This window comes from Pavona decussata, unplaced genomic scaffold, assembly GCF_977016875.1.
Source record: "Pavona decussata unplaced genomic scaffold, jaPavDecu1.1 SCAFFOLD_101, whole genome shotgun sequence".
Taxonomy (NCBI): domain Eukaryota; kingdom Metazoa; phylum Cnidaria; class Anthozoa; order Scleractinia; family Agariciidae; genus Pavona; species Pavona decussata.
In genome coordinates this window covers 203989-216453 of record NW_028145516.1, presented here as the reverse complement: position 1 = coordinate 216453, position 12465 = coordinate 203989, and the positions used below count along the sequence as shown (strand labels likewise).

The window sequence follows — 12465 nt, the reverse complement described above, 5'->3', positions numbered from 1 at the left end:
AATAAAGCCAGAAATTCACACGATTACTTGAAACCTTCAAAATTTTCCTCATAAATTTCAAGAAAACGGTAGCCTAGCGTTCAGTTTTGTAAGCCGCACGATGCGCGTGAATGATAAAGGCGATGAGACTGGAGAGAGAAAGCCCCACTCTCTTCTCGCTTTTTCCCGCTGTCGCCTTATTCCTGAATATTATTGACACACATCGAAATTTTCTTTGCGCCGGCCACTCACCGGTATCTGAACGCCTTAACCTGGCTAAGAAAACGGCAAATAAACTTGTAAAGGTGAGATATAACGTAGGTAATTTGATTCGCAGGAGAGAACTCGAATTTCGGTCTTGTGTATTCGAAATATGTAGTCAACTCCCTTTATCATTCGATGCATTTTTCCTTCCCTTCCATTGGCCGACAGCAAACCACGTGACCTGTAAATAACTGCCTACAAATAATGGTCTGCTCATGTGCAATACTGTCCAACTGTGTTTTGCTGCAAATAATATTTTGCTCACGCGTAATTAAAACCACGCTCGTGTTAAAATGGCAATCTCGTCCTCGAGTCTTCGTTCCTTACTGCGCAAGCTTGACGAAACCACCGATGGTAAAGAGGAACGAAGCGTTTACCGCTTCCCGAAAATAATTATGAAAAACAAACTCAGTGATCGAATGATAAAACAATTATTAAACGAGGTTATCGCAAAATATCGTGATGAGTCAGTGTCTCGCAGATCATTAATTGTTCTGTTCGGCACTGACAAATCACGATATTTTTCTCAACCTCGCCCAGCAATTGTTAATAGACTCTTCTCCACAATGGCGGCCGAAAATTCAAATAAGTTAAAATTAAAAACGTATACCAGCACTAGAAAGAGCGCTTTTACCTTAGTAACCCTGCAAAGTTTCAGCATATCAGGTGAAATATCAGCTGAGAAAATGTAAGTTGAAAAGTGAAAAATTTACAGACACCCTTAGGCCCGCGAGTTGTACGTTATATTTTGCTTTTACGTACACGTTAACTTGCTTTGTTCCTTTGATATAACAGGTCATTACAGTGATCCTGTGTGAAAATATGGCTGATTCACTTAGTATGGATATTCCCTGTTGTCTGTTTTATGTTAAAAAAAAAACTATGACATTCTTCGATTCTTAAAATTCTCTATTTTTACCTCACAGCAACCTAAATCACGGACATACCACCATCCTCTATTGTCTTTGTTTTTTTTTTTTTTTGAGCACTAAAATTTCCATACGAAACTTGAAGCATTGTTGAACTAAAATTTATTACTATTTATTTTTACATATATGTATCGCTTGCTTACATATTTTCTTTTCACGTTGCACACCTCATATTATTTTTTTTCTCGTTTCACACGCTGTCAAAGATTCTTAAAAATTCTCATTCTGAGTCTAATCAAGCATCAGGTATTGCTGTACAGTTCTAAATGTTGAGTCTGTGAATGAAATATGAAAGCTACTGAGGAGTACTTTCCTGTAGTACTATTTATTATACTGTACAAGGTGGTTCTAACTTTTGAGCCTGTGGATGAAATCGTTAAGTTTCACCGTTCAAATCAAAGCTATTGAGCGGTACTTTCCTGTAGTGCTATTTATTTTTCGATATCTCGCAAACCAAAAATTGTTTCCCCCCTTGATCTTGGCCACTTTTCGAAGGAAACTATTTTAATCCACGTCCACAGGAGGAAGATAGACAGAAATTCCCGAGGCGACAATAGGTTCTAATGAGACTGCAAGTCCAGGGTCGGAGAGAGATTGTCTCGAATTCTTGGCTGTTAGCTTTCCTTTCACAAGCTGTCCTTTGTGTTTCTTGTCCGTTTTCAATGGCGGCGTCTGTGATCCTAACTGCACAGCGGTCCCAGATGCTAGCAAACTGAGTTCTCCTAAAGACTGAAAGTAAAGGCGATACAGTTCATTTGTAACTGCGTAGCATTACGTACAGTCTTTACAAGCACGCAAACTAGGCTTTACTTGAAGAACACGTAGATATGAAATAAATTAACACTTAAACATTTTGAAGTGGGAAGCAATAATTGTAGCCAAACAGTGGCATTTATTTCTCTTTAAACTCGCAGAGTGGTTCGGTAAGGTGTAGATATTAGTTCCCATACTGCGCAAATCCTACTTTCTATCTCCGTCTCTTTTACACTAAATCTTAGACAAAAATGGAATTCTCGTGACCTTGTGATAGCAGTGACCCTTAAGGGACGAAAATGTTGCTAAAAAGTGTCGTTAAGTGATCACGAGCAAAATAAATCCAGCTAACATTTTAGGAAAGCAAGAGCAATTCGTGAATTCGGAGGATAAAAATTTTCTGGGACTTAAAAATTCAGCTAAAGAATCCGAACAGATCAATTCTGTTAGCGCACACAAATATCCCTTTTAAAAGGCCCCAAAATGATTTCGGAAGACAGAAACCAACACCTGTAGTGGTCTCAGTAGAGCTGTACCTTTCAAACGCTCTATTTTCATTGCATTGTTTTTTTTTTTAGGGTTAGGAACATTATTCTGTTATTCGTTCTTTTGTTCTCTCGACCAACCATGTAACACGTTGCAAACGGTGTAGGTCGAAATCTCCTTCGCAACCACTCGGGCCGGAGTCACGCATCGCTCCGGACGGGGAACGTTGCGTGACTTCGGCCCGAGCTGCTGCGAAGGACGCCCCAATAAATTACTTACACTGCTGCGTTGTGATCGATCTAGCTTAGGTATTGGCCGCTTGGTCTCACTGCTAGAACTCCTGTTGTTATTCAAACTCCGAGGTGGCATGGGTGGTTTGGTGTGAACAGGACTGAAAGTTAAGTTGTGTCTTGTAAACATTTTTATTCCAGGTGAGGACTCGGGTGTGGCCCTCTTTCCGGACCCTGTCCCGTCCCGTCCCGCCGATGAGACTCGAACAAGATGAGCGACTGAAGATGCCGCTTGTGAAGAAATGGAAGGTTGATCAATCAGTGGTGGTTGTATTGTTGACACATGCAGGGCATGATCAGGATTGCTAACGCCAGCTCCATCAGATCTGGAATAAATATTAGAGATCTCAGATAACGAGAACAGTGACATTAGGGGCGACGACCAGAAGTGCTGTTTCGGTTTTGTTGTGTTTGGACTTCACTTCATCAGGTCAAGCTACTGAGGCCGAAAACAAAATTACACCAATGAAGGGGAAAATAAGACGTTACCAGTTTTGTGGTCTGTGTATGATGGCGGGGGGTCTTTAATAAATTATTTAACCCTCCTTTCAGATGACATCAATGACAATTTACAAATTCATATGATATCAACTGACGTTGTGGTCAACCACCTGCCTGCCTGATACCATGTAATACGAATTTGTACAATGTCATTCATTTTGTTGTCATCTCACAGGAGATCAACAGCAATGGCATTTTACAAATTCATATGACATCAACGTTGTGGTAACTGTGGTTAGATCCCTTTAAAGTCTTGTTGTGTTGTGATCCTGCCTGCCTGCGTGTTATGCAGACTGCAATTAAATTAAGTTCTACATAAAATTCGACTACTGTACATGTACACATTTTGCGTTATGTAGAGGGCTAAATATACACGAGAAAACGTGCAGGTCAGACTTCGTACATTGCAACACTGTAAATGTGATGTCCTAACCATTGCATTTCTGTAAAATGAACAACACAGATTCAGCAGCCAATCCAGTCAGACTTACCTAATTTTGTTGATGTTTTGTGCTAAGAGTCCTGACCCACTGAGCGTAAAACTGCTTGGCAAACTTTTGGCTGAGTCGTTTCTTTCACTGAGAGCCTTTAATCTCTGGCCAGGCCTTTTCCCATGAGCTCCACCTAAACCATGACTACTGACCGCCCCTGTAGTGACACGCCCAACTCCAGGTACCATCCTGGAGTGTCCATTTGGTTGGGTCCGAGTGACCGACGTCGCAGTGGCCACTGAGCCAACATAAGAGCCGTCCACAGGGCACTGAGAATGGTTTGTTAGCCAATTGTCTATGCAGCTCATGTGGAAGGGATGTTGGCATGGAAGTGTCCTGATGCTCTGTCGTGACTGGAAGCCCTGTAGACACACGCCGCAGGTGCTGCCATCATTGAGAAGACTGTGTCTGTCTTGTAACACTTGGGTTGGCAGATTGTAGATGATGTTAGCTGAAAGCCCTTCCTGGTCAGTTATCTGCCTGTGGTCATAGACATATTAAATACAGTTTAGTACATCAAAGAATGGCTACTGGTTTAACTAAATGCTGTCCAACAGTCCAAAACTGTTGGATTTTATTTAAGGCTTACTATAGGAGGTAGACCTGGGTTTAAGAGTAATGAATGTAGTAATGCTTTTTAGCAATTTTTGGTGTTTTTAATTTTACGTAAAAATGTTTGCCCAGTGTTGTTTGGGTAGTGAAATACGACAGGATTGTTTTTGGTTGTTTTAGATTAACTCGGCATTTTTTGGATGCCAAATTACAAATAAATATTGACAATAAAGATGTGGTATTTTCGGCTTTAGTGTTGTTACAAGAGTAGTCTTGCAATGGACGTTAAATTATGGATTCTCCATTCATGCTTATTTATTTTACTTCAGCTGGTTCAGGCAAAATAAAGCAAAAGAAAAGATTTACAATATTGTCTCGCACCTGTCAAGTTGCAGTAGTAATTCATAATCGCCATCAGAAATGTCCCGATTTTGCAGGTCACTTATGACGGCATTTGGTAATGGGGTAATTCGTGATGCTGCACGCCACCGCTGGCTTGGTTTCTAACAAAGATGACAAAGCTTGCTTGATTAAAACTTCACTGGGTTGGCAAAAAAATACAACAAAGTATTACTTTATGTGTGCTTAACCCTTTAACCCCTAATATCAAAGAACAAATTCTCCTATCTTGTTCCCATATCTTTTCTTATGATAGTACTGGGGAGAAGTTGTTAAAATATCAGGAAAATTCATCTTGGGTGATCATATCCTGAAATTCTCATGACCTCAGGGGTTGAATAAGCATTGATAGTACAAGGAGAAATTTGATGCTGATCACTGTTAGTGCCTAAAGGGTTAAATTAAGTTATTTATAGAATACTAAATGAAAAGTTTCCTTATAAAAGAATTGAAAAATAACTGAAAGGTATACACAAGCTTTCAGAGCTGTCACAGTACCAATCAATCAATCAATCAATCAATCAATCAAATGAGAATTACTAACAAGAATTACTAAAATGTATATACAAATTATTAGAATATTTAAGAATCACTAAAAACACATAATTTTATACAAATCTTCAGAAATCTTGAAATCCATCACAAATATGTGTAACTTAAGTACCTTAGTACCTTACAATAACAAGTGACCTAAGATGAACAAAGTCATCTGAAAAAAGAAAAACAAGAAGAAGAAAACATCTGGTCACTGTGCTACAGGAAGTTCAAACGTGTGGTTTCAATCAAGAACTGGGGCCTGCGACGCTGCATTTCTATAGCCTCTCTGCTTCTGGCTGTCTAGCAAGTCATTTGGTCATTTATGACTTAGTTCATCTCAAGTGACAAGTCATGTGACAGTCATAGTATACTTGATGACTGAAGACAATAATAACTATTGTCATCAGTCATCATGTATACTATGACTGTTCAAAATATTATATGACTTACTTGTCTAAACTGGAAGGAATGCTGTGTGTGGGTATCCGTAGCAAAACAGGTATGACAGAGGTGATAATCTGCACAAACAACACACCTGAAGAGAGACAATATTTTTTTAAAAAAGCTACCTTTTCCACTGGATTAGCAGTTATTTGTACTGTACTATAAACCAGCTTATAATAATAAAAAATGACTGTTGAAATGAAAGTTACATGTATCTTTTTGTCCACTGAGACTTGACTTTTTTGTGTTCCTAGTGTTCTAAATTATATTATTTTTTTCTGGTTTGGTCTCTAATATTTTATGAGAAATTAATGTAGTTCAATTTTCACGGTCACACATACCAGCTAGTAACTGCATCCCTTTGCAAAAAGATGCTCCATCTTACATGGTTCTCAGATGTTCAAACAAACACACAAACAAACAGGGGAATGCTTAGTACTTTGAACATATATACCTGTAACATTTTCCTGCAATAGGGCAGACACGGCACCTTTTGCAGGTGGCTCCAAGGTGAAGATCTTGTCTCTCTGCTCTTGTTTTACGTCGAGATGACTTGTTATACTCATCCATCAACTCCTACCAACAGCAACATAATTTGGCTAATCAGTTGAAAGACTGAATTAAGTACAAAACTGTACAATTGTAAAGTTATAGCAGATTAACAGTTGTTTAAATGCGTGTACCTTAGTGCCAACCGTTTTTCTATGGCATGGAAAAATGAAATACAACTTTTATTTTTGTGTTCCGTTTTCCTACAACATTGAAAAACGAAATTCAAAGTTCTATTTTCGTTTTTCGTTTTTTTATGACCTTTGAAAACGGAATTCCACTTTCCATTTCCGTTTTTCGTTTTTTTACGACTTTGGAAAACGGAATTCCAATTTCCACTTCCGTTTTTCGTCTTTTGTTTTCCTACAACATTGGAAAACGGAATTCGAACTACCATTTTTGTATTTCGTTTTTCTATAGCATTAAAAACGGATTTGAATTTTCTTTTTCGTTTTCGTATGGCATTGAAAAACGAAAAATCGAATTTTCGATTTTCATTTTTTAAGAATTAGATTCCAAACGGAAGTGAAACTGAAGTTCAGACGGTAATAATAATAATAATAATAATAATAAGATAATAATAATAATAATAATAATAATAATAATAATAATAATAATAATAATAGATGAAAAACAACTAATCACGATACAACAGCTTCCTGCCCAATGTTTTCTGCCGCAGTTGACAGTTCGTGGGCTAGCTTCGATCGTGTTCACTTTTATATTATAAGTCTCAATACTTTAATACCAGTAATGGCAGAGGAGGACTATTTGATATTTTTCACCGGCGAGGGAGAATGAAGAGTCGAAAGAAGACTAAAAAAATCACAAGTGACTACAGAAAGGCTGGCACAAATGATTAGGGAGCTTAAGCAACGACGACGGCAACGGCAACGAAAATGTCACCTGAAAATTAATATATCTTTATTTCATTTGTGCTACTTTGCGATTATTTCATCTCGCTCAACTTATGTAAAAATGGCGAACTATCCAGGAATCAAATTGGTAGGAGTGGCGTACAAGTTAAGAAAGCCCGGAAAATAAAAAATTCACCGTCGTGCATTCACGTTCTCCACAAAATTTTATAAGAAATGTACCAAAATGTAAAACGCACGTGCAGAGCGACGGTTTTTGCTCATTGAACCAATTGTTTTGCGGTGTTGTCGTTGCCGTCGTCGTCGTCGTTGCTTAAGCTCCCTAAAGTTAAAGCTTCTGCGTTATGACCTTACCCCAAACATTTGAGCCAACTTTTCTGCAGTCTTTTGTGATTTTTTGAGTCTTCTTTCGACTCTTCGTTCTCCCTCGCCGGTAAAAAATATCAAATAATCCTCCTCTGCCATTGCTAGATTGAAAGTATTAAGACTTATAATATAAAAGTGAACACGAACGCGATCGAAGCTAGCCCACGAACTGTCAACTGCGGCAGAAAACATTGGGCGGGAAGCTGTTGTATCGTGATTAGTTGTTTTTTCATTTATTATTATTATTATTATTATTATTATATTATTATTATTATTAGTATAATTATTACTGCCTGAACTTCAGTTTCACTTCCGTTTGGAATCTCATATTTCTTAAAAAATGAAAATCGAAAATTCGATTTTTCGTTTTTCAATGCCATACGAAAAAACGAAAAAGAAAATTCAAATCCGTTTTTAATGCTATAATAGAAAAACGAAATACAAAAATGGTAGTGCGAATTCCGTTTTCCAATGTTGTAGGAAAACAAAAGACGAAAAACAGAAGTGGAAATTGGAATTCCGTTTTCCAAAGTCGTAAAAAAACGAAAAACGAAAATGGAAAGTGGAATTCCGTTTTCAAAAGTTGTAAAAAAACGAAAAACGAAAATAGAACTTTGAATTTCGTTTTTCAATGTTGTAGGAAAACGGAACACAAAAATAAAAGTTGTATTTCATTTTTTCATGCCATAGAAAAACGGTTGGCACTAAGGTACACGCATTGTTTAACATGTAGTAAACAGCTTTCTGTTTTGACTTACCTGAAAAGATCCAAAGTCTACCCTGCAGAGGGGACACTTGATGATATTCTCACCAGTGGAGCGTTGATGTTCCGCCCAAACTTTCATACATTTCACATGCACACTGTTACCACATCCATATCTGTGAGAGACAAATTTACATAATTAGAAATCAGTACACTTTAATTTGAACTAAAGATTTTTTTTGAAACTGCTCTATTGGAGTGGTCAAAAATATGCCAGGTACTGCATGTAGGGGAGCAGAGATGACGCAGTGGTGAGTTAACAGTCTTGCCTCCCACCAAAGTGCCTGGGTTGATTCCTAATGTCATGTGTGGGTTGATCGAGTTCGTTGTTGGTTCTCATCCCTACTGTGAGGGTTTTTCGATCTCTGCCCTGCTGGTTCTCTGACCAGTTGAATTTCCTGCCTCCACATTTCCAAATTCCATTTCAGCCAGGAACTATGGACAAATTTAGAGCCACTCCATGGACGTTCCACTGAAATTATTTATACTCAGTTTGGGTTTGGATCAATAAAATATATTTTTGAGCAAATTCCAAACTCATAGCGTTAGTTTTTTACTGGACAAAAACTCTAACCCTAACCTACATGCCTTCAAAATGCATGTGGGCACCTGCCACTTTAAACTGCCCATTAAAAAAATGTAGCTGGCCAACAGAAGGCCTTTGTTCACAATAAGATATTCAGACATTTAATATTGCTTCTTTAAACCTTACTTGCAGTAGGTTAGTGGTTCACGCTGCTGTAAGAACTCCTCTTGGCAAATAGGACACACATCCTCTGTTTCAATCTCCTTCTGTTTCAGTTTCTCTCTGTCAGATGCAGCATCGTTCTTCTCAGAGTCCTTTTTCTGTGCTCTTGTTGACCTTGTGTGGCATCCTCTCATGACCTCATTAATTTCACGCTCCACCAGTGACAATTGAAAAATGACTAAAATTCAAAAGTTTACATATCACTTATTGCTAGGACTGGTTGTTACAATGAATGACATGGGGAGCAGGGATGGTGCAGTTAAGTGAGAGCAATAATGCCTCTCACCAATGTGGCCCAGGTTTGATTCCCAGACTTGGCGTCATATATAGGTTGAGTTTGTTGTTCAGGTTATCATCCTTGCCTCGAGAGGCTTTTCTCAGCTGTGAGTACTCTGGCTTAATCCCCAGCTCTACTAAAAATTTTTCCAAATTTACCAAATTCCACTTTGATCTGGAGTCAGTCCCCATACTGTAAATATTCACAAATTTATTTAGTATTATATTTATGTATGGGTATAAATACCATTACTAAAACTTTCCAGTGGAGGTCACTGGAAACACTTAAAAGGAGGACAGTGAAAGTTTTTAAAAGTGATGCATGATGCTGAAAGATAATTTCCAGTTGGAAGGGGCTCCAACAGAAAGCACCTTCAGTGCAGAGGAGGGGTATGGACGTGTTTACATTATGCAACATCCAACAAATGAAAAAGGGAATCAATTAGTTTGGATCTACTTTCATTGGATAATTTATTTGTTAAGATATTATAATGCTATTAGGATAAATAATGTCCAGTGGAAATAATAATATCTTAAATCTAAAGATCTACTGTTTCTTGTCAACCAATAGCAGGCAAATAAATTTAGCAACTGTAGAGGAAAGTCAAGGATGACCATAAACCAAATTGCTGCTAATTATTAGCAGCTATTTAAATGACTTTTCAAGGTTCATTATAGACAGTTAAACTTATTAACTAATACTGTATACATGTAGCACAGTAGAAATATGTTCACAACAAGGATCAACATACTTTGGTTTTCTTTGGGTATTCGAAATTTCTTGAGCAGTACCCTAATGAACACAAATAAAGCAAATAATTAGCAAACAATTTTTATTGGAAGAGGTGGGTTATGACCGTGAATCTATCCATTTATCCAGTGCAGAATGCTCTTTTTTCTCTTGCTTTTCTCTCAAGGTATTAATTGAAGGGAAAATCTACATGTCTACAGTGTACATGTATGTAAGGCCAACTAAGCCACTTCCTTTTTGGAATTATTATAATAATGTAAGACAGTGAAAATATGGTACATGTAGTGCCTCTTTGCATGCCGCACTAGGAATCAACCAGCAAACTGGTACTAAAATGGACTGTTTTGCAGTCTTATGCTGTCTAGGACAGCTGCCTTGTTGGCAAAGCTTACATACTCTAAGGTAAATTTTTAATGGCACATACAGTATATACCTAAAGGGGCACATACCAGCTGTGTATAATTATACAAGCCCGGGGAGGGGGGGGGGGGGTACTCCAAAAAAAATTGGGTAGGGGTGTGCGGCCGGCTTCCCAAAACCCTTACCCTATTCATGACTAAAATCTGCAATTTTCACTACCCTATTTATGACCTGAAGTAGCTTCTTCTAAAAAAAAAACGAACCCAGGACTAGAGTGCAAAAATCTATACCCTATTTATTACCAAAATGGCGGCAAAATGGCTAAAATTGATACCCTATTTATGACCAAAACAGCCGAAAAACTATACCCTTTGGCGCCACACATACCTATATAGCCCATATAAGGGAGTACTCCTCCCCCCCCCCCCCCCCCCCCCCGGTATACAAGCAGGTATATGTTGTGCAGGTTTAAGACTTTTTTGGTTTAAAATTTTTCAAACCAGTTTAATTTTTATTTTCCTTTGTGTAATGTTCATATACTATAATCTGAGATAAGAGAAAATAAATTTTAATAAATAGAATTCAGGTTTGAAATTTTAAAGCAAAAAAAAAAAAAAAAAAAAAAAACTTGAACCACAACATTCACAGTGTGGTATATAAATAAATGAAGAAGCCAGATTAGCATTTTCCTCCTTCAAGCCAAATCCACTTGCAATCTGGTGCAATTTAAAATCTATTTATGGTATATCAGGAATAAAGCCATGAAAAAGTCCACGTTTGTTTGACTCACCACAGTACATGAACACAGAGTTCTTTTTCTTTCATGAAAGTTTGACAAGTACAAGAATGCTGATCACCTAAGAACACCTGGGAAAAGAAACAATACATTTATTGACGTCATTGTATAACAATAGCTTGGGATTGAAGGTCAAGATCACAGTGTAAAAGAAATAAGCCACAGGGTTGATCATGATCGTCATGCACAGTTAACAATATATACGCATAGCTAAATGTTTGATGACAAGAACTTTGCATCTTATGTTAAATTAACATAAGATGCAAAGTTCTTGTCATCAAACATTTATATAATAATTATTATTATAATAGACTGAAATGTTTGGATCAAAGGTCACAACTTGTTTTTGAGCTTTGTTTTCAAAGCTCATTGAATAGCCCAGAATGGTGTGGCTCAGCAGCAAAGAAAACAATGCCAGGGTGGTCACTGACTGCAACCTTGCTATACCTTGGAAAACTACTTGCATACCACCGTTTTCCTTGGAAGTCATGATCAGTTATGCATAACATTCAAAACACATTGCATGCATCATACTTCTGAGGTGGGCAATTGATAAGATTTCTGCATAGCCCTATACATTATAAACTGTGTTTACATTGTACATTTCGCGACTTAAACTCTAGATCTATTCGTGCTTGCCGATGTTGGAATAGGTTAAAGTATGATAGTGGTGCATGTTAGAAATTGTTGTACATATTCGTTCATAAAAGTTTGCAAACATAGGAAATAAAGTAACATAAAAAAACACAACACAATTTTCCAAATTCATTGAAATAACCAGTCAAGTAGACTCCCGGTATTGGTCTGAACGAAAGGTGATACGTGAAAACATCTAGTAAGATTTCTACCCTCAATTTAAGCAATTCAATTTACTCAGCTATTGTAAAGTTGACAAGGTTTCCCAACAAGCATAGTAATATCTTATCTACCCGACTTGTAGTTAAAAAATCTCATAACGTACTTATTATAGTCTGTTACTAACAAGGATCAGTTGTAAATGATTAAAAAAACTGCAAACCTTGAATTTGCGATCCAAGCCATCTTCCTTCAAGAGGAAGCCAGTTGGGCCGGTCTCTCGAAGAAGATAAATTCTGGCTTGACTTGCCTCTTCAATCCTGTTTGCAACAACATCAGGGCAAGTACGTCTCCAGGGCACTCGGCGAGCCATAACAGACTTGTTTACCAAAAAATATTCGTACAATTGTGGGAGAAAATCATGACAGACAAAAGCCTCTTTTCTTGCATTTGAATTTCGCAAATTTGTTTTTGCCTCGTTTTCACACTTGCCTGGCAACGATTTTGGCAGAGGAAGACTGGATCAAGAGGACGTTTGATGTCCCTTATATGAATGAAATT

General features: G+C 37.6%; 1 protein-coding gene across 1 annotated transcript; it reads right to left on the bottom strand.

Annotated features, from left to right (window-relative positions):
- Positions 1-1257: 1257 nt before the first annotated feature.
- LOC146472146 (E3 ubiquitin-protein ligase ZSWIM2-like) lies at positions 1258-12386 on the bottom strand. Its single transcript, XM_085119863.1, has 11 exons — positions 12128-12386; positions 11104-11180; positions 9955-9995; positions 8891-9104; positions 8174-8294; positions 6080-6201; positions 5632-5716; positions 4627-4748; positions 3694-4173; positions 2691-3027; positions 1258-1901 (listed from the first exon to the last, which is right to left on the bottom strand). Exons 1-11 carry the CDS (start codon positions 12275-12277, stop codon positions 1677-1679), a joined length of 1974 nt encoding a protein of 657 aa, XP_084975989.1. The 5' UTR covers positions 12278-12386; the 3' UTR covers positions 1258-1676.
- Between the last annotated feature and the right edge of the window lie 79 nt (positions 12387-12465).